At 39.0% G+C, this 22,574-nt stretch overlaps 1 protein-coding gene across 1 annotated transcript; it reads right to left on the minus strand.

Moving 5' to 3' along the window:
- Positions 1-747: 747 nt before the first annotated feature.
- Positions 748-22,116, minus strand: LOC128520508 (sialoadhesin-like). Its single transcript, XM_053494769.1, has 10 exons — positions 22,041-22,116; positions 18,935-19,195; positions 18,215-18,523; positions 14,993-15,262; positions 9,090-9,362; positions 7,942-8,205; positions 5,527-5,775; positions 1,244-1,252; positions 902-1,000; positions 748-806 (listed from the first exon to the last, which is right to left on the minus strand). Exons 1-10 carry the CDS (start codon positions 22,114-22,116, stop codon positions 748-750), a joined length of 1,869 nt encoding a protein of 622 aa, XP_053350744.1.
- Between the last annotated feature and the right edge of the window lie 458 nt (positions 22,117-22,574).

A 22,574-nucleotide genomic window follows, 5' to 3' on the forward strand; every position in this document is an offset into this window, starting at 1 on the left:
CTGAAACTAATGCTTGACCCAGTTTCCCAGAACAACCAGCTATTTATAACGTAACTAATGAGCTACCTGGTTCAGGTGAGCACCCGCAGGTGCCTTCTACCAACAAAAACTACAAAACAAACACAGTGCCCTCTAGTGGTGAACCCTCACAATCACATTATTTATTACAAATATTAAATTGCATTAAACCACTGTATTTATCCCTGTGCAGATGCTAAACTTAGTAAATACTGTCTACAGTTTATAAATTAATATTAAAGTTAAACAAATTGAATATCAATTAGCTAAAACACAAAGTAAAGTTTCTAGTAAACATTAATTCATACAAGTACCACACATACTAAAATATAGTTGCAAGCAACGATGAGCGGGCCCAAGCACCCTGCGACTTCGGCTCAATGGGCTCTAAATGTGTACTGAGTTTCGTGTGAATAGGTGCAAGTGTGTATGTGCAATGCAGCAAAATCTTGGATGGGGGTCCCTGAGGACAACACGACTCTCGGGCATCCTAATGGCAAAAGCTATGAGTTTTCGTGCATGTTAAGACACCCAAAAAGCCCAAAAGGGTGAAAAAAAATTATAATCCTTAGAAAACCAAGAGGGTCCTGTGCACCCTATAGTGCTTGGGCCCTAAATAATAAAATATCAGGAAGCACAGTTTTAATTTAAAGCTTTCATCCGCTGAAGCTGTATTTTTTTTTTTTGAGGTTAGATTATAAAAATATGAAAAATATGAAAACCTGAGACTCATAAAGATGCTTCAGCCTCTATCACTCTGTAGGGTGTGTTGTCCTCAGTAAGTTCAGCTGTAAAATACACAATCATGAACACTTTAGAGCAGACTCTTATTTAATGTTAGGGTTTAATTTTATGGTTAATGAAGAACACTGTAAGTTCTTACTTCGAGCTCTGTAACATTTCACTGCCAGAATGATGGTCACCAGCACATACGGAGAGGCCGCTACCACACTGCTGAGGATCTTCAGTACTGACAGTGGAGCTGGAGGGAAACCTAGTATGATTAAATTCAGATTCTATTAACTTAAAATTATATTAACGTTTAGTTTTGAGAATAATAGTTTAATAGTAATGTATATAGTTATAGTAACTACACTGTCACTAAGTTTCCTGTCAGCGCAGCTGTAAGGTCTGCTGTGAGACCGTTAGAAATGATTAATTCGAAAAGAAACTAAATACAGTTCAGGTTAACGTGCTGCACAAAAGGCTCGACAGACTGAAAAACACGTGCCGTCTCTGTGATGATCCTTGTTTCAACTGAACAATATATAGGCGGACATATTATTATTTATTAATTTGTTAGTGTAGAATATTAAAATATTTACTAAAGGGTTAGGCAAATGTTACTGAAATAGCAGGTCCCTATAATCATGTAATTAATAAGTAAGACTGTTTACACACATGTACTGTACAGTGAAGTCAATAAGTATTTGATCACCCTGTGATTTTGCAAGTTCTCTTACTTAGAAATCATGGAGGGGTCTACAATTTTCAGCATGGGTGCATTTCCACTGAGAGAGACAGAATCTAAAAAGAAAAACCCGGAAATCACATTGTATGATTTTTTAACAATTTATTTGTGAATTACTGTGTCAAATAAGTATTTGATCACTTGCTTATCAGCCAGATTTCTGACCCTGAAAGACCAGTTATTTTGCTTTTAAATAGTCCAGCTACACTCTGCTTATGATTCTAAATTAGTAGCACCTGTTTAAGGTCGTTAGCTGTCATAAAGACACCTGTGCACCCCACAATTAGTCAAAGTCTAAGTAGCAACATGGGTAAAACCGAAGAGCTGTCAAAAGACACAAAAGACAAAATTGTAGACCTTCACAAAGCTGAAAAGTGCTACGGGGCAACTGCCAAGTACCTCGGTAAAAAAAAGAACAACCTTTGGAGCAATTGTCAGAAAATGGAAGAGGCTAATGATGTAAATGTCCCTCGGACTGGGGCCCCATGGTAGATCTCACCTCATGGGGTATCAATGATGCTAAGAATGGTGAAGAATCAGCCCAATCAGCTGGTCAATGCCTTGAAGAGAGCTGGGACCATCGTTTCCAAGCCTACTATCAGTAATACACTAAGACGTCATGGTTTTAAAATTTTGCATCGCATGGAAGGTTCCCGTGCTTAAGTCAGCCCATGTCCAGGCTCGTCTGAAGTTTGCCAGGGACCATCTGGATGATTCAGAGGAGTCATGGAAGAAAGTCCTTCAGATGAGACTTTTTGGTCTTAACTCCATTCGCCGTGTTTGGAGGTAGAAGAATGATGAGTCTTCTTCAAGTCTTCAAGTAGGCTTTATTGTCACTTCAACCATATACAGTTAGTACACAGTGAAACCATTGTTCCTCCAGTACCAAGGTGCTACATGCAACATAAACTTACAACATAAATTAACAGAGAAGCTAAACTAGCTAACCAAGAGGCCTAGTTAGCTGGCTAGCAGAGACAAGACAGATAGTCCTAACATAAATTACAACATAAATTAACAAAAACTAACTAGGGAAGACTATCTACAGGTTTTACAGACAACAGACAACATAAAGTGCTCGTGCAAATGTGCAAACGAGCAACAACAAAGTGACAGTGCAACAACAACAACAAATCAGAACATAAAATATGGTGTTGAGGTAGTAAACACAGCAGCAAGAATTGAGGAATTAGTGCAAAAAGTAATGAATATTGTGCAAAAGAGATAAACAGTGAAGCATTTACAGATTTGTGTGTACGATAGTTTGGTAGTGTAGGTCAGTGTCTGCGCTTGTGTTGATTAGTCAGTCCAGTCTCAATGTTTTGATGCAGTTGAGTTAAGCTGAGTGATAATGTTTATGTGTGTGTATATATGTGTGTGTGTGTGTGTGTGTGGGGGGGGTTATCAGTTCAGTCCCTTTTTGTGAAGAAGACGGATGGCTTGTGAAAAAAAAAACTGTTGCACAGTCTGGATGTGTGTGCCCGAATGCTTCTGTACCTTTTTCCAGATGGCAGGAGTGTGAAGTGTGTGTGAGAGGGGTGTGTCCGATCAGCCACAATGCTGGTGGCTTTGCGGATGCAGTGTGTGGTGTAGATGTCTTCAATAGAGGGGAGAGAGACCCCAATGATCTTCTCTGCTGTCCTCACTATCCGCTGTAGGGTTTTGCGGTCCGATATGGCACAATTCCCAAACCAGACAGGGATGCAGCCGCTCAGGATGCTCTCGATAAAAGGTGGTCAGAATCGGCGGTGGAAGCTGGGCCTTTCCCAGTCTTCTCAGAAAGAAGAGACGCTGTTGGACTTTCTTGTGCAGGGAGCTGGTGTTGAGGCACCAGTTGAGGTCCTTCTCCAGGTGGACACCCAGGAATTTGGTGTTTTCGACAATCTCCACAGAGGTTGCCTCGTGTCCTCCTAAAGTCAACAACCATCTCCTTTGTCTTGTCAACATTCAGAGACAGGTTGTTGTCGTTACAGCAGTCCGTTAGCCTCTGCACTTTCTCTCTGTACGCTGACTCGTCGTTCTTGCTAATGAGACCCACCACGGTTGTGTCATCAGCGAACTTAATGATGTGATTCGAACTGTGTGTTGCTACACAGTCGTGAATAAGCAGTGTGAACAGCAGGGGACTGAGCACACAGCCTTGTGGGGCCCCAGTGCTCAGTGTGGTGGTGCTGGAGGTGCAGTTCCCGATCCGTACTGACTGAGGCCTTCCGGTCAGAAAGTCCAGGATCCAGTTGCAGAGGAAGGTGTTCACGCCCAACAGGCTCAGCTTCCCGATCAGTTGTTGGGGGATGATAGTGTTGAATGCTTAGCTAAAAACTATGTACAGCATTCAAACGTATGTGTCCTTCTTGTCCAAGTGTGTGAGGGCAAGATGGAGTGTAGTGGAGATGGCATCGTTCGTTGAGCGGTTAGGATGGTACGCAAATTGCAGTGGGTCCAGTGAGGGGGGCAGCAGGGTCTTGATGTGTCTCATGACGGGCCGCTCGAAGCACTTCATGATGGTGGGTGTAAGTGCAATGGGACGGTAGTCATTGAGACAGGACACAGTAGACTTCTTGGGCACGGGGACGATGGTGGTGGCTTTGAAGCACGTGGAAACGACGGCGCTGCTCAGAGAGATGTTGAAGATGTCGGTGAGAACATCTGCCAGCTGTTCAGCACATTCTCTGAGCACTCTGCCTGGGATGTTGTCTGGTCCAGCAGCTTTACGTGGGTTGACTCTGCGTAGAGTTTTTCTCACATCCGCTGTAGTGAGACACAGCACCTGGTCGTTCGGAGAAGGGGTGGTCTTCCTCACCGCCACGTCGTTCTGCCTGTCGAACCGAGCGTAGAAGTTGTTCAGCACATCTGGGAGGGAGCCGTCACCGTCACAGGCAGGTGATGTAGTCCTGTAGTGACTGATGGCTTGTAAGCCCTGCCACATGCGCCGTGTGTCACCGCTGTGTATCATCCTAATAATACCATATCTACAGTGAAGCATGGAGCTGGAAGCACTGGGGGTGTTTTTCTGCACAGGGGACAGGACAACTGCACTGTATTAAGAAGAGGATGGACGGGGCCATGTATTGTGACGTATTGGGTAAAAACCTCCTTCCCTCAGTCAGAGCATTACAGATGGGTGGGTCTCCCAACATGACAATGACCCAAAGCACACAGCCAGGAAAACCAAGGAGTGGCTCCGTAGGAAGCATATCAAGGTTCTGGAGTGGCCTAGCCAGTCTCCAGACCTAAATCCAATAGAAAATCTTTGGAAGGAGCTGAAACTCCGAGCTGAAACAGCCCCGAAACCTGACAGATCTAGAAAAGATCTGTATGGAGGAGTGGGCCACAATCCCTCCTGCAGTGTGTGCAAACGTGGTGAAGAACTACAGAACCCGGTTGACTTCTGTAATTGTTAACAAAGGCCTCCGTACCAAATATAATTTTTTTTGACTCAAGTGATCAAATCCTTATTTGACACAGTAATTCACAAATAAATTGTAAAAAAAAATCATACAATGTGATTTCTGGATTTTTCTTTTTAGATTCTGTCTCTCACAGTGGAAATGCACCCATGCTGAAAATTGTAGACCCCTCCATGAGTTCTAAGTAAGGAAGCTTGCAAAATCACAGAGTGATCAAATACTTATTGACCTCACTGTATATTTGTACTCTTTAACACTCACTCAGGCTTATTTTACATTTTATATTAGTTGACTAGGTTGTGCTTTCAAAAAAAAATGTACAAACCCACATTATGTGCGAAAAAAAAACATGTTTAAAGCAGTTCTAAACACGACACTTTTCCTCGTGATATTTATAAAATGTACCTCAAATCCTGAACTAGACTGTACCCTTTTTTTTTATCTTATTTAATCATGTAACTTTGTAATATAAAACAACACAATTCTGTGCTAATGATGAATACAGACACAGGACATAACCACAGACTTTAAGTTCATTAAACACATAAAAAATATACAGAAGTAACAATGCACTAGAATGATCTGTATTGCTATAAATCTAACACAAGTAAGTAGACCTGGTTTCCTTACCTCTGACTGAAACCCAGCTTTTCGGTGACTCTCCTCTTTTTGGGTGTGTACAGTGGTAGAAACCTTCATCTGACTTTGAGACACTACTGATGGTCATCTCTCCTGTAGTCTGCTTCTGGAGAACTGATCCATCTTTATAGAAATCAGCACCAGAGTCTGAGATGTTTGTGTTTCGATATAAACAGCGTAAAGTCAGAGGATTTCCCTCAGTTACAGGATGGACAGGACTCTCCAGGATCACATCACCATCTGTAGGAAAGAGAAAGACAACACTGAGAACACAGAGTGTCTCAAATACAAGTGTAATTCTAACATGGAGTACAGTACTAACAATACTGTAAGTATAATTATTAATATAAAATACTAATAATTCTAACAACTCTAAGACCATGACCAAAGATCATGGAATGTGTGGAAATTACAGTCTAAAATTCTGATATTTAATCTGTAATAAGCACTTCAAGTTCAAGATTATTTGTACAATGAAATGCATAAAATGTTTTTTAGTGTCCAGAAACATGGTGTGTACAGTATGTAATTATTTCATCACTCAGCTATCCATTCGAGTTAAGAATTCTAATAGCCTGGTGATAGAAACTGTCCTTCAGTCTCTTAGTGCGACGGACGGGCTCCTGTACCACGTGAGTCTGCGGGCGGGGTGGTCATGATCCTGAATGATGCTACGTGCTTTCTGCAGGCAGCGTCTGTGGTCTATATCCTGGATGGACCAGGAGCGTGCTACCAGTGATGTACCGTGATGCTCTCAGGACCTGGCCTGGGATACCATCAGGTCCTGGGGCTTTGTGAAGATTAACTCTTTTGAGTGCCTGTCTTCCATATCAGGTAAGACAGTGGCTAAAGCTACACATGCTAAGCTAAATAAATTATCTGAGCATCGACCTGAGACAGACATGCAGAGGTTTTAAGTTTATTTTGTTGCTTTTTGTTTGTTTTTTTCTAATAAATAATTATCTTCATTTACATTTCTGTTGGCCACAGTTACATGTTTACCCAAGTTACTTAGTTCACAATCTCATTTTAGCTCACAATTAAAAATCTAAACTTGTATTCTATTTATAGAGCTAGATAACGTGGCATTGCTGTGTATTTATGTAACAATGGACTTCTGAACACTAAAGACCTGAGACTCTTTCCCATGTACAAATGTGGATTAAATATGTAAATAGTTATATTTATGAAAGCAACAAGAAAGAGATTGTGGTAAAAAAGATAAATAAAATTATATTTTAAAAAGCCTAAAAATTTACATGTTGTGTTGTAATTAATCGCCAGTTAAATTGTTGATAAATCTATATATCCTTCTGTTTATTGTGTAACACATTAATATAATCTACAGGCTCTAACTTCCCTTCACTACATTGTGCTATTATCCTATTTTGCCATTTAAAGGATACAAGCATCATTTTTAGTTTATATGTTAAAGCTGTATTCTGAGGTTTTTCGTGAACCTTTAAAATTGTGAAGTGTGACTCAGAGAGAAATTAAATTATGAACTACATGAGCTAAAAAGACTAATGTAATGTAATTTCTCATTTAAAGTAACTAATGGCAGTTTTGGGTTATCTGGGAATTTGCACATCAGCCTCTGCTTCAAACTAAAAAAAAAGCCATAGCCAACTACAGGGGACACGGGAATCAACTCTGGAATCACTTTTACTTCTTGTGTCTGACAGCTCTGCAGGTTACACAACAATTGTTTAAAATAGATTTGACTAAGTGAGGGAGAGAGAGCAAGGTCGATAACCCTAATAAAAACCAGAAAAAGGGTACATTACTATTCCTGATAAATAACAGTTAAATCACTACTTCTTAAACACACCAGTTAAATAAAATGTAAACAAACACAACAACAGAATTATTTAACTAAGCTTCTAACGCAACTAACTAACACATACTATTCTATTAATCCTTTAAAGAACATGTAATACACAACATCAAATTAAATTTTTTGTGAATACATTTAAACTTAAACAACAATCACAGCATATCATAAGTTACTCTTTTTCTTGTAATGAGCACTATAGTGAATAAATTACATATCTAGTAACTCAATCAAGATTCAAGTGATCAGTCCTTCGTATAAGTAAAGAGCGGTATTATCACACCATCAGTGTCCCTGAGATGACCAGCAGCCGGTGCGCTCTCCTATCTCACATGTTACTGACTGCAGTCTCTTACACACAAGTTTTTATACTCAGACCCTATACTGTTACATCATAGCTACATCATGGTAGATACTGTGAGGTGGCGATTCTCTGTCGCAGATGGTACTTGTATGTTGAGTCTTTCACTTATTTAACTTTACAGGCAGTTAGGTCAAAACTGTTAATTGTAAATATTAATTCTGGTTGTGCGTATTAAACTACTGAGAAGTGAAGATGATTAAAGACTCACTGTGCACTGTGATGTTAAGAGAATTACTGCGTGCTACAGATTCAGACTGACACCAGTAAACTCCAGTGTGTGATGTAGAGAGGGAGCTGATGTTACATGTAGATCCTGAAACTGATGGACAATTGTACAGTGTCTCATTTGTGTGTCCTCTCACTGTCCATCCAGTAGAGTCTCTCTGGTCCTCACAGCTCAGTGAGAGAGAGTCAGCAGTAAAGTGTTGAGTTCTGCTGGGACTGATGATCAATGACACTGGAGGAGATTCACCTGGTAATAATTATATTAATGTTATTATATTTTCATTCATAGCAAAATTATATTGTTGTTTATTTAAGTTAAAAATTAAAATAAAAAATAGTAGTAGGATCTAAGGGAGTTAATAGTTTAAACTATACAAAGAGCATATGAGATACAAGCAATGATGATAATTAAGTGAGTTACTTCTGCATTATTTTATCTACTGGGAACAATAATAATCTAATCAGATTAAAACTGCATCATTTAAATCACTCAGCTGGAACAGGCTGAAACAATCAGGCCTGATCATAATGACTTTTCAGTCTGAATAAAAGAAGTAGAGTGTAAATGGTTGGTTTGATGATCCATTTAATAGGTAAATATTAGACACATAAACACTTGATCTGATCGAGTCTGTATTGTTGGAATACTGAAAATATATTATTCCTGCACATTTGTCCCATGTGAGTGTGACATTAGGTGAACTGATGAGTTTTCAGGAAGGTAGCGTTCCTTTCATTTCTGATTGGTCAACTTTGTAAGAACAAGAAGTTCTTCCACCAGCCTTTACTTCAGACTTTCCATTGGGTCCTCCACCGCAGAGAAAGGGGCACTGATTTTTTTTAAAGCAATCATAGGGATATGATACTGAATTCTTGTCATAAAACATCATAAACATCATAAACATCATAAAACATAATTTCTTTTATTTTTTTTTTCAGACAATACAGGCCTAACCTAACCTCAAATTTGGGGAAATTTTATTTTCTTTAGACGGTTTAAATTTTTAAACTTCATCTTTACTGGTTCACACTTAAGCATAATACTGAAGAAGATTATTTATTTTCGGCATGTGTATATACAGTAAAATACCTTACTGCGTGTTACTGAAAAACAGTACTACTCTTACTCACCTGTAACATTTACCCAGAGTGCATCACTGTAGTGTGTGTAGTAGACTGGGTTTCCTCTTCCAGCTCTGCACCTGTACTGACCTCCATCAGAGACACTAACTGATCTGATGAAGTAGTGAAATGTTCCAGTCTCAGTCTCGTTACTCTCTGTGTCTTTAATCCAGTAAAACTTCCATCCAGCAGACTGCGGCTTCAGTGTACAGGACAGAATCACTGGGTTTACCATCAGTGCAGCTCCTTTAAGGTCTGAATTGAGCTCAGGTTTAGGTTTTTCTGTTAGAAAGGAGATGCACAGTTCAAGAGAAAAGTAATCATTAAGTGTCTGCAGTAATCAGCTCTACAGAATGACAATAAAATCTCATCCTGTGATGATCTTGGTCTTAGCTAAACAATAAGGCTACATCTTTTTTCCTGTTATTAAAGTCTTTATCTGTTTAGTATGGTAAATTAAAACCAGAGACAACTCCTGTAAAAATTCTGAAGTTAGGTAAATGTAGGGTCAGGTAAATGTAGGTGCACACATCCTTTTTTGAGCAAAATGGTAAAACTCACTCCTAAGATCAGCTCCAGTATGAGCCTAAACCCTGGCTGTGTCTTTACTGAGAGTGTTTGAGTGCAAGGGGCGTGGTTTAGCCCAGTTGCTATGGTAACTCTCACCCTGCTTAGTGTATGCACACCCACACAGACAATGTAATCCTATTGCCCACATTTATTTTCCTGGCTTTTTCTCTCCACTGATTCTAAAGGCTCGATTTTAGAAGCCGTACTGCCTAAAGCTTAGCTGTTTTCATTTTATAAAAGAGGAGAGTTAAATCTTGCTTCATTTCAACTTTGGTCTATATTGTCTGACAATAGTGTCTGGAAGAGAACAGAAACCAAATTTATTTCTCAAGGGTTACAATTACATCCTCAAGCTGTAAGGCTTGTAAAAATGTAAATTAATAAATTGGTCCAATTCCTTACAAACATATTGCCACAACTTTCTCGGGGAGGAGGCCTTGGGCAGTGAAATGTCCATCTGTAAAACCTGCATTAATTCTCAATTAATTGAGTTTCAGATATAATAATTGTAATAATAGACTCCTAGTAATAGTCATGTTCACATTCATTTGTTACGAAAAGGAAACATCTCAAAGATTAGACAAACACCACATCCCTACATGATGATTCTTCTATTCATCAATATTGTGTGGTTTATTATATGTACAGGTGTTGAACAATGAAACTAAAACTCCTGGTCTTAGACCACAATAATTAATTAGTATGGTGTACGACCTCCTTTTTCGGCCAATACAGCATCAATTTGTCTTGGGAATGACAGATACAAGTCTTGCACAGTAGACAGAGGAATTTTGAGCCATTCTTCTTGCAGAATAGTGGCCAGGTCACTATGTGATGCTGGTGGAGGAAAACATTTCCTGACTCGCTTCTCAAAAACACCGCAAAGTGACTCAATATTATTTAGATCTGGTGACTGTGCAGGCCAAGAGAGATGTGCACATGGTCCTCCAGAATGGTTCGGTAGTCCTCGGCAGTAACCCATCTAGCACAAATATTGGGCCTAAGGAATGACATGATATTGCAGCCCAAACCATCACTGATCCACCCCCAAACTTCACTCTGGGCATGCAAAAGTCTGGGTGGTACGCTTCTTTAGGGCTTCTTCACACCGTAACCCTGGATGTGGGAAAGACAGTAAAGGTGGACTCATCAAAAAACAATACATGTTTCATATTGTCTACAGCCCAAGATTTTCGCTACTGTCACCAATGAAACCGACGTTTGGGATTGGCACGAGTAACCAAAAGGTTTGGCTATAGCAGCCCGGCCATATACATTGACCCTGTAAAGCTACTGATGAACAGTTTTGGTGGAAACAGGAGAGTTGAGGTGAGTTGGGACGCTGTTGATTTATGTTTTAAATAAGCTTCTTGAGTTTCTAACATACTGTGTGTTCATCAGACATACATTACGGTTTTTCTGTTAATATGAAATGATGAAGAGCTGAATTTACCTTTCTGACATAAACAGAACTTTTATATTTCTGTGTAATTAAACAATACAGGGATGTGATGTTTATACGCAGTTCACAATTCAGTAGACAATGTACTGCATATAAACACTAATGAAACATGGGTTAAACTTAATGCAAGTGTAAAGCTCATTCATGTCATGTTTAATAAATCATGTCTGAATCTCTGAACTTTCCTGCACAAAATTTGTGCCTTAAAAGCAACAAACAATCAGCAGTGGAATTTTAAAATCTTTGGCAGGCGTGAGGGGTAACTGCTCTGTGCCTGTAGTATGTTTGTCTTAGACCGGGTGTGTTTGGTACTTGGGACTTTTATTACACTCTTGTTGAGTGTTTTAGGTATTCACAGGTGTTCAGTATTATCCTGATTAGCTTCATTACTTAAGCCTCAGGATTTTCTCATGTCTTGGTCTCGTATCTGATCTGATCTTCTTTTTCTTTGTCTTTCGGCTGTTCCCTTTCAGGGGTCGCCACAGTAAATCATCTGCCTCCATCTAACCCTATCTTCTGCATCCTCTTCTCTCACACCAACTAACTTCATGTCCTCTCACACTGCATCCATAAATCTCTTCTTTGGTCTTCCTCTAGACCTCCTGCCTGGCAGTTGCAACCTCAGCACCCTTCTACCGATATATTCACCATCCCTCCTCTGAACATGTCCAAACCACCTCAATCTGGCCTCTCTGACTTTATCTCCAAAGCATCTAACGTGGGTTGTCCCTCTGATGAACTCCTTCTTGATCCTATCTATCCTTGTCACTCCCAAGGAGAACCTCAACATCTTCAGCTCTGCTACCTCCAACTCTGCCTCCTGTCTTTTCTTCGGGGGGTTGGGGGGGGGGGGCTGTTAGATGTTTGGCATCCTGAAACACGGCAGAGAAAAACCGAAGAGCTAACACCCGTGGTGGCGGAGCATAAACACCGATCTCCTGTGGGTGCCAGGGAGAACACTTCATTCTTGAAAGGAATTCTACATGCCGCTCCCCATTGCACCCCAAAAAGTCTACACAGCTTGGAAGAAAGTGTAAGCTTTTCAGGGAGGATGATGTCCCAGGAGAGAGATGCCTGGAAGCGTCTCTTCTATCTATCTTCTATCATCATCATATAACCCCGCGCTTCCACATCAACCATATTTAAATAAATAAATAAGTCGATGGAACGAAAACACGGGATAAATAAAGCTTACTCCATAAAAGGGTTAACCCGTCATTAGGGAGAGAGCATCATTGAGGCTCTGCCCCCCGGCCACCCGACAGAAACCTGTCGTCTAATTTTTTTTTCTTTTTTTGAGTGCTTGGAGGTTATTTTCACCTCTGCGAAAGCGAGAGAAAATGTCTATCCTCCCCATTTCACAAGAAGCGCCAGGGCGCGCTTGATGAGCGGACATGGAATTTCCCAATCCGATCAGAACGAGAAAGAAAGGAGGAAAATCTGTCTCTCGCAGCTCTGCCGGATGCACGTCGTTTTAAGCCCGAGGAATGCGCTGCGGCCCGTAGCTTCTCTGTAAAGAATGCGAGCCGCACACGAAGCACTTTAATCGAGAAGGTAAGTGTAAAGATCACCCCTCCTGGATGGATTCATCACACGGAGAGACACATCTCGCTTGAAACTAAGCCATATCGGTGAGTTAACACTTCCTTATTTTGCTGGTTTACATGGTGTGGAAATCGCGCTCCGAAAGAGCGGAGGTATGGATCTCCTAACAAACTCCACCATATCGGTGACTTAATATTTTTTTAATTCGCTTGCACACATCACTCGCAATCACAATGCGTTTCTGAAGACAAAAAGATCTGAGGAATGTTTCCGGTTCACTCCTATTTATAACCTGCAGGTGCGCTTCATCAGATGACGTCACCTGACCGGTTATATATGCCCAAATTTGGCGTTTGATACACACATGCTTCACAATCGGCAACACAGAAAGATGTTCCCATAGCGTTTTCACGCAGCATCGAGTGTAGCCTTTGAAAGGGAACTCTCTTCTTCTTAAAAATCGTCTCTGGAATCCTTTCACTCTCCAAGATCTTGTTAAACAAATTAGTCAGGAACTATAATGCCACCTCTCCCAAGCACTTCCATACCTCCAAGGTATGTCATCAGGACCAACAGCCTTTCCACTCTTCATCCTCTTCAACGCCCTTCTCACCTCACTTTTACTAATATTTGCTACTTCCTGTTCCACAACAGTCACGTCTTCTATTTTTCGATCTCTTTCATTTTCCTCATTCATCAACTTTTCAAAGTATTCCTTCCATCTTCCCATAACCCTCCTGGCATCTGTCAGTACATCTCTATCTTTAATCACTCTAACCTGCTGCACATCCTTCCCATCTCGATCTCTCTGCCTCACCAACCTGTACAAATCTACCTCTTCCTCCTTACTGTCCACTTTCTTCAGTCCTTTCAGAGTCCCACTTCTTCTTAGCTAGCCTCTTTCCCTGTATACACTCCTGGACTTCCTCATTCCACCACCAAGTCTCCTTGTCCACTTTTCCTTTACCTGATGATACACCAAGTACCCTCCTACCTGTCTCCCTGATCACATTGGCTGTAGTTGTCAACTGAAAGCCCCTCCTGACCACCCATAGCCTGTCTCAACTCCCTAAAGACTTCACAACATTCTTCCTTTCTCAGCTTCCACCACTTTGTCCTCTGCTCTGCCTTTGTCCTCTTCGCCTTCCTCACCACCAGGGTTATTTTACACACCACCATTCTGTGTTGTCTGGCTACACTCTCCCCTACCAACACTTTGCAGTCACTGATCTCTTTCAGGTTACAACGTCGACACAAGATGTAGTCGACCTGAGTGCTTCTGCCTTCACTCTTATATGTCACCCTATGTTCCTGCCTTTTCTGGAAGAAAGTATTTACTACTGCCATTTTCATCCTCTTTGCAAAGTCCACCACCATCTGTTCTTCTACATTCCTGTCCTGAAGACTAAACCTGCCCATCACATTTTCATCACCTCTGTTCCCTTCCCCGACATGTCCATTGAAGTCTGCACCAATCACCACTCTCTCACCTCTAGGTATGCTTTGTATCACTTCATCTAACTCACTCCAGAATCCTACCTGTGGTGCATAACCACTAACAACATTGAACATCACCACTTCAATTTCCAGCTTCAAACTCATCACCCTATCTGATACTATCTTCACCTCTGGAACATTCCTTACAAACTCCTCTTTTAGAATAACTCCTACTCCATTTCTTTTCCTATCCACACCATGGTAAAACAATTTGAACCCTGATCCTAAGCTTCTAGGCTTGCTAATTTTCCACCTGGTCTCCTGGACACACAGTATATCCACCTTCCTTCTCTGCATCATATCAACCAACTCTTTTGACTTCCCTGTCATAGTCCTAATATTCAAAGTCTCTACTATCACTCCTAAACTCTTGCCTTTCCTTTTCTCTCTCTGCTTTCGAACACGCCTTTCTCCCCTCCTTTTTCGACCATATCGTATCTGATCTGATTTACTAAGTTTATTCTGTCCTGTTAACTTCTGGTTTGAGTTGTTTGTATAGTATATTGCATCTTTCCTTTCTGCTGTTCCTCTAAAGTTATGTGATGATGGCATTCCTGCATCTCTTTTATCCTGACAGCAGTAAAATCATTGTGATTGTTAGGATGAAAAGTTCATTCTGAATGTCTTTTTTTTAACACTTTATATATAATAGCTGAATAAAATTGTCAGATCAATTAAGATAGCAAATAAGTAATTTTTTTGTTTGTTTTTTTACAAATCAAATTTATTGATATCATTAAAATAAGAGTAAAAATCATATACAATAAAATCTGGAACAAAATCTGAAACTAGTGAAAACTTTACATATACAAGCAATAAGATAAACTCACACACTCACCTGATACAGAGAGTGTAACAGGATGACTGATCTGTGAGAGCTGAGAGTCTCTTCTCCTCCCTCCGCAGGTGTATTTACCCCCGTCAGAGTCTCTAACTGAGCTGATGATCAACTCCTGTGTTGTGTCTCGTAGCTGTGTGTTATTATTCTTATACCAGCTGTATGTCCACTCAGTGTCTCCTCCTGTCTGTATGTTACACCTGAAAGTCACTGTCTCTCCTCTAAACACCTGTGTATCAGGATTTATAATCACCACAGGTTTAGGACTCTCTGTAGGGAAAGAAAGTCACATAAATACACAATTTCAAAAACAATTATTTAATCAAGTAACAACTATTACTATTAGTAAGTATTAACATTGAAAAAAAAATAATCCAACATGTTAGTACCCACTGAGAGTGTAGATACAGTAAATCTGTTCACATGTAAATGATTAAACTCTGTCACACAACAATCACTACTGATGAAGTAAATGTAGATCACAATTTTAAATACAGACTCAACACTAAATAATCATTTCACTGTACTGACAATTCACATCTTCTACACTATCTGTGTTTTAACTACAGTGTTAGTTCTCATACACTGTACATAAGTAAATATAATTCTGTGGTGTTTACAAGGAGTAAACAATACAGTGGTAATGTAAATACAGTAACTTTAATAACAGCCCTTTACAGTCCTTTTCTACTAAGTTAACCTTACCATGTTGATATGAAACTGATTATATCAATAAGATTTATGTGCAGGTGTTGATTATAGTACACTAAACCCTATTTAATTTCACTGAAAAACAAAGAGCATTGTTTTACTGCAAAAGCTTCATTATAAGAGTTTTTAACTGATTTACTTTTTTTTATAATGTACTGTTTACAATAGTGTCATCCAACTAATGCTAATTACTTTTTATAATTTATTCATTATGCAAAAGACTTTGCAGTGTCTCTGTGTGCAGCTGGAGAACGAGAGCATCTCAGCATTGTCTCTGTCTGTGTAGAGAGAATACAGTGTCAGAGACACACCTGTGACACGACTTACTGAGTCACTGCCATAGTGGATGTGTTTAGCAGCGTATAAACAAGGTGTGTGTTTGTGTGTGTTTGTGTTCATGGTTCGTACGCTTACTGTCACAGCACTAAATGATGATTTAACAGTCAGTGTGTTTTTATAATCAATAACTGGACATGACACAGGTTGCCCCTTCACTATATGCTCGAATAGGTGGAAAATAAGTAATTGCACACACACACACACACACACACACACACACACACACACACACACACACACACACACACACAAACAGCAAAATGGCAGGTTGTAAAAAGTTTGTTCTAAAGTGTAATTTAATGGGAACAACGACTTTGGAGCCCCTTTCAGACAGAACCGCTTTACATAAATTCAACTGAAATTTAAGGTTTATGTCAGAACTCACTTCATAATAACAAAAATAAGACAAGCCTAATAACTTTTATTGATCACTTTGAACCCAAAACAAGTCAGAACTGCATGAGGATCAGTTAAGGAGCAGGACACACATGATTACAACATACTGGCATAGTGCATTCAGGAAAAGCTGGAAAATGATGTTGTAAAGGCCAGACTCATGTTAGATTTTTTAGGTTTTGTTTGGCTACTTTTAATCAACTTCAGGTCAAAATTGTGTCTCAAAACGTCAGGTTTATTTTAAACTTTGTAATGTTTAAGCCCACTGTGTATCCAGTGTTGAAGACATAGCAGTACAACAAGGATAAGCTAAGGAGGAGCTTTGTGAACTGTATGGGGCTGTAAGTAAAGCTGCAGAATACACAACACATATTGTCTGTTTATTGTCGACAGAGGTTTTAGCCATGCAGATCTCAGATCAAGGCTTCCTTGGACTTTGAAGTGAGACGAGCAAACACACTGGATCTTGTTTACACAAACATTCCCGGCGTGTACCAGGCCCCGCCCTCATTTCCTGTACTCGCTCCACATCTCTGTTATATTAACACACACTTCTAGTCAGGTTCTCCAAACGTCCCAGCAGGAGCGTCTCTGTACATCAGGACTGTTTAGATCACACTGACTGGCACATGTTCAGGGAGACTGTAACTAATGGTGATTCCACTAACTTGGAGGAGAACATGACATCAGTGACTATCTACATCAGAGAGGACATTAATGACATCACTGTCTCCAACATCATCACCACATGACGCAACCAGAAGACGTGGATGACTGCAAAGGTGTGAGCGCTGCTGAGAACCCAAGACTGTTTAGAGCAGCAGAAAATGTCAACAGCCTCCTCACATCCTTATATGATAAAAAAAAAAATATATCCATAGCAACCAAAAATGAAAATATGGAAATAAGAAAAGCTGCACATGTAACGTCAAACATAATTAATGCTGTAAAGACGGCATTTTTAAAACATTTCACATAAGATAAGATGTGGGTGTAATTAACATGTACAGATTGCTGCTAAGTCAAGTCTCCTGGAGTTTCAGCTGAGCTCTGCACATTTTCAAATGTGTGTATGTGTGTGTGTGTTACTGGGTTTTCTGTCAGTGCTGCTCTTTTAAGGTTTGATGTGAGCTCAGGTTTAAAAAATTTTTTGAAAAAAAAAATGTGAAACTGTCTTTACTGAACAATTAACTTCTAACGTGCAGATGGACATCTTTCCCATGTGCGAGTCGTTTCTCTTTCCAGTACGGATGCCATCTCTCTCCAGTGTGCATGTGCCTTCTACCTTCTGTGTGTGCAAGTGTTTTTTTTTTTTGGATGAGTTGCAAGTTAAATGCTAAAGCGTTGTTCTACCACCCAACGCTGAAAAAATTAAAGCTACAGAGTCGTGCTATTGGAGTGTTTGGAGGGAAATGCAGAGTGTAAATGGAAGTCATTTAAAGGAATAGTCGTCTCATTTATTCTATTAAACATGCTGATGCTAAACAGTTAGCTTCATGGTATCTTTATCTGTGTCCAAACGTGTATATGAGCAAACTAGTGCGGAAATTACACTGAGTGGTTCCCTAAATATTACTGTAAATCAATCATTTTATTTGTTTATTTACAACCTTTTGATGTCATTGTTTTACAGCACAATACTGTTAATTTTGCAGACATTATATTTTACAGTATGTTTATCATAAAGTGCTGTATCTTTACACTTTGCGACTGTTTACATGTTGTTTATATGTTCAGTGTTGTGCAGAATCACTTAACAAAAAGTCTCTTACTCACCAATAACATTTACCCAGAGTTCATCACTGTAGTGTGTGTAGTAGACTGTGTTTCCTCTTCCAGCTCTGCACCTGTACTGACCTCCATCAGAGACACTAACTGATCTGATGGTGTTGTGAGAGTAGGAGTAGTAGGGGTAGTAGGAATAGTAGTACTGTGCTACAGTTTCAGTCTCAGTGCTCTGTGTGAGTGTGATCCAGTAAAACTTCCATCCATCAGACTGCACATTCAGTGTACAGGTCAGAGTCACTGAGTTTCCTGTCAGGACGTCTCCTTCAGGGCTTGATGTGAGCTCAGGTTTAGGTTTTTCTGTAATAAAAAAAAAATAAATAAAAATAAAAAACAGTTCAAGATGTTAAGTTCTTACCTAGCTTTATAGATAATTCACTTATAAGGACATGTCGAGAAACGATGAACAGATGTCACATAATTTAACAATAACAACTAAAATATGAATAAAAAATTGACAAGAACTAAACTGAATTCAATTTAATTGACTTGCTGCAGACTCTAAAGATTTCCTGCCTGCCAGTTAAGTCTAAAAAAAAAAATCTGTGTCCCATCCACCAATCACAGCAAACTTATCACCTTTAACATTCTGATTCCAGTCTAAATCGGGTGAATTATTCTGCTTAATTTTACATAATGTACTGTACATATCTTTATTTTTTAAAATAAGTATAGACATACAAAAAAAAACTAATAAACACACACACTCACCTGATATAGAGAGTGTAACAGGATCACTGATCTGTGAGAGCTGAGAGTCTCTTCTCCTCCCTCTGCAGGTGTATTTACCACTGGAGTAATAATAACCTGTAAACTCCTGTGCTGTGCTGTATGGGTAGAATGTGTGACCGTCTCTATACCAGCTGTATGTCCACTCAGTGTCTCCTCCTGTCTGTATGTTACACCTGAAAGTCACTCTCTCTCCACTGAACACCTGTGTATCAGGATTTATAATCACCACAGGTTTAATCTCTGTAAGAAAGAAAAATCACATAAATACACCATTTCAAAAATTATTATTTAATCAATTCCTGAAAAGTATTAACATTTTTAACAATTTCATTTAAAATATACTGTATGTAACCATTCAGAGTGTAGATACAGTAAATCTGTTCACATGTAAATGATTAAACTCTGTCACACTATAATCACTACTGATGAAGTAAATGTAGATCACAATTTTAAATACAGACTCGACACTAAATAATCATTTAACTGTACTGACAATTCACATCTTCTACACTATCTGTGTTTTAACTACAGTGTTAGTTCTCATACACTACATAAGTAAATATAATTCGGTGGTGTTTACAAGGAATAAACTTGCAGCTGTGGTCGGCAGAATAATTCTTTGAACAATACAGTAGTAATGTAAATAACTTTAATAGCAGCCCTTTAAATACAGCCCTTCTCTACTAAGTTAACCTTACCATGTTGATATGAAGCTGATTATATCAATAAGATTTATGTGAAGGTGTTGATTATAGTACACTAAACCCTATTTAATTTTACTGAAAAACAAAAAGCATTATTTTACTGCAAAAGCTTCAATATAAGACTTTTTAACTGATTTTTTTTAAAATAACATTTATGTTTTTTCTTATAATGTACTGTTTACAATAGTGTCATCCAACTAATGCAAATTATTTTGCATAATTTATTCAGCAGTGTCTCTGTCTGTGTAGAGAGAATACAGTGTCAGAGACACACCTGTGACACGACTTACTGAACCGTTGCCATAGTGGATGTGTTTAGCAGAGTATGAACGGGGTGTGTTTGTGCACAGAATCACTTAACACCATCGGTTTGTACGTTTACTGTCACAGCACTAAATCATGATTTAACAGTCAACAGTCAGTGTGTTTTTATAATCAATAACTTGACATGCAGGTTGTCCCTCCACTATATGCTCTAATAGGTGGAAAATAAGTCATTGCACTCTCTCTCTCTCTCTCTCTCACACACACACACACACACACACACACACACACACACACACACAGCACAATGGCAGGTTGTAAAAGTGTTTGTTCTAAAGTGTACTTTAATTGGAACAATGACTTTAGAGCCCCTTTCAGACCTGGAACGCTTTACATAAATTCGACTGAAATTTAAGGTTCATGTCAGAACTCACTTCACAATAACAGAAATAATTCGACCCTAATAACTTTTATGGATCACTTTTAACCCAGAACAAGTCAGAACTGCATGATAATCAGTTAAGGAGTAGCACACACACGATTACAACATACAGTAGGTACCCAATCAGAATGGCTATTACCACCACGCTTACCGCTGTGTTAAAAGGACAGCGGTCAAAATAAATCGGTTGCATTTCAAAGTCATTCGTGAAATGACCGCCAGGTGGCGCAAAGTGACATTTTCACTAGCCGCAGTTTTAAAATACAATTTAGTCATACGAAAATGTTGTATCGTAGAAATACAGTAGTGATTGTAATTTCCATATGAGTACTTTACACAACAAACATGAAAAATCTGAACCAGAGCTATTGATATTTACTGTACAATAAAATTTTTTTACAACTGTTAAAAAAAAAAAAAAAAACGTTGGTTAAATGTTGTTTAGATCAAGTTCACTAGCTGACAATTTTATTTGTACAAAGTATAAACGGTATTATAACGTATCTCTGTATCTGTTTATTGGTATTTAAGTTCTGGAGTATTTCAGGTACTTTAAACACATTGTTGGGTTGCTCATGTTGGGTCATATGAGATGTAGTGAGTAATTTACAAATGGTTGGGTTTTTTTTACCCAACAACTGGTTTATTCATTATTCTCTCATTTTTTCAAATGGCAGCCTGCAAAATGTTCGAAATATTATTGTTATTGTGTCACAGGTGTAGTTTTAAGAGTTGTTTAGGCAAAAATGTGTGTATACAGCTCAAAATCTCCATCAGTTATTAAAGATAGCATCTATTTAGAAAAAAATGCCCCAGTGATTTCCAAGATTTGTGCTTCAGGAAATCTCCCGGCGCTCTGTCCCGGCGAAGTAGACTAATGATAATAGATGTAGCGGGAAAAACAGCAAGCAGACAGACTCTCACCATTTTTATAATTCATTAATAAATTATTCATTTCTTTGGTTTCGGCTGTGATAAAGGTGATCATGTCATCTCGTCGTCTCCACTTTTGATATAATCTAAAGGCTTGATATAAAGGCATACATTTACTTTGCCTAAATTCGATGCAAATAAAAAACGCCTATATTTATGACTATATTTTTAGTACTGTGATTGTAAATTTGGTTTAATGTTTCTTGTATTTTATAAGGTTTTGCCAGAGGTGGCACAGCACAATGGGGGTCATTATTTATTAAAGAAAATTATGATGATCATAACAGCCAACTGCATTTCCTTCTTATAATAACGCAAAATACAACCGGGCTGGATGACATCGACATCTGCTTACACAGTAGCACCTCCTGACAATGTTTTAAATTTATTGTAATTTATTACAGGTAATAAATCTACTAGACATTTAAAGAACACAAAATATAAGATGACAGAAAACCCTACACGCATAGCTTTTCTAATTACACATGATCCAATCTAAAGGCTCACTGTGTTAACGTTTACCTCGCTTAAATCCTATTAAGATTTAATTTAATTTGAATTCTACATTTGTACTGTAATGTTAGTACTGTGATTATGAATTTGTTTAAATACAATGTTTTACTTGATTTTATCCGCTACTACGTGCGGATCCTCCAGGACATCTACAGGAAGCAGTGCCTGAGGAAAGCGAGGAGGATCATCAAAGACTCCAGTCACCCCTGTCACAACCTTTTCAAACTACTTCCATCAGACAGGAGGTACAGCAGTATTCGGTCCCAAAAGAGCAGGCTAAGGGACAGCTTCTTCCACCAGGCCATTAGACTGCTGAACACTGACCAATAAGTCTTCACAGACACCACACCGTCACTTTAACACGGTCACTTTATAGTCACTAAGACACTTTATGCACTCCATACTGCACATAATTGCCTTTTGCACAACATTCATTGCGGACATTCTTTATACATTCATATATAGTAGACACACTTTTACAAACGTGTGTGTATGTGTATATTACATGTACTGTATGCATATGTGTGGATTTATGTATGTATGTATGTGTATGTGTGTATATACACACTCACCTAAAGGATTATTAGGAACACCTGTTCAATTTCTCATTAATGCAATTATCTAATCAACCAATCACATGGCAGTTGCTTCAATGCTTTAGGGGTGTGGTCCTGGTCAAGACAATCTCCTGAACTCCAAACTGAGTGTCAGATTAGGAAAGAAAGGTGATTAATTAACTTTGAGCGTGGCATGGTTGTTGGTG

This window comes from Clarias gariepinus, chromosome 1 (genome assembly GCF_024256425.1).
Source record: "Clarias gariepinus isolate MV-2021 ecotype Netherlands chromosome 1, CGAR_prim_01v2, whole genome shotgun sequence".
Lineage (NCBI taxonomy): Eukaryota > Metazoa > Chordata > Actinopteri > Siluriformes > Clariidae > Clarias > Clarias gariepinus.

Coding starts and splice junctions, on each gene's coding strand:
- LOC128520508 (XM_053494769.1), bottom strand. CDS start 22,116: ATGGCCTGGTGGAAGAAGCTGTCCCTTAGCCTGCTCTTTTGGGACCGA. Junction 15,263..18,214: donor ACTCTGGGTAAATGTTATTG/GTGAGTAAGAGA, acceptor CTTTCCCTACAG/AGAGTCCTAAACCTGTGGTG. Junction 9,363..14,992: donor TGTTACACTCTCTGTATCAG/GTGAGTGTGTGA, acceptor CCTTTCTAACAG/AAAAACCTAAACCTGAGCTC.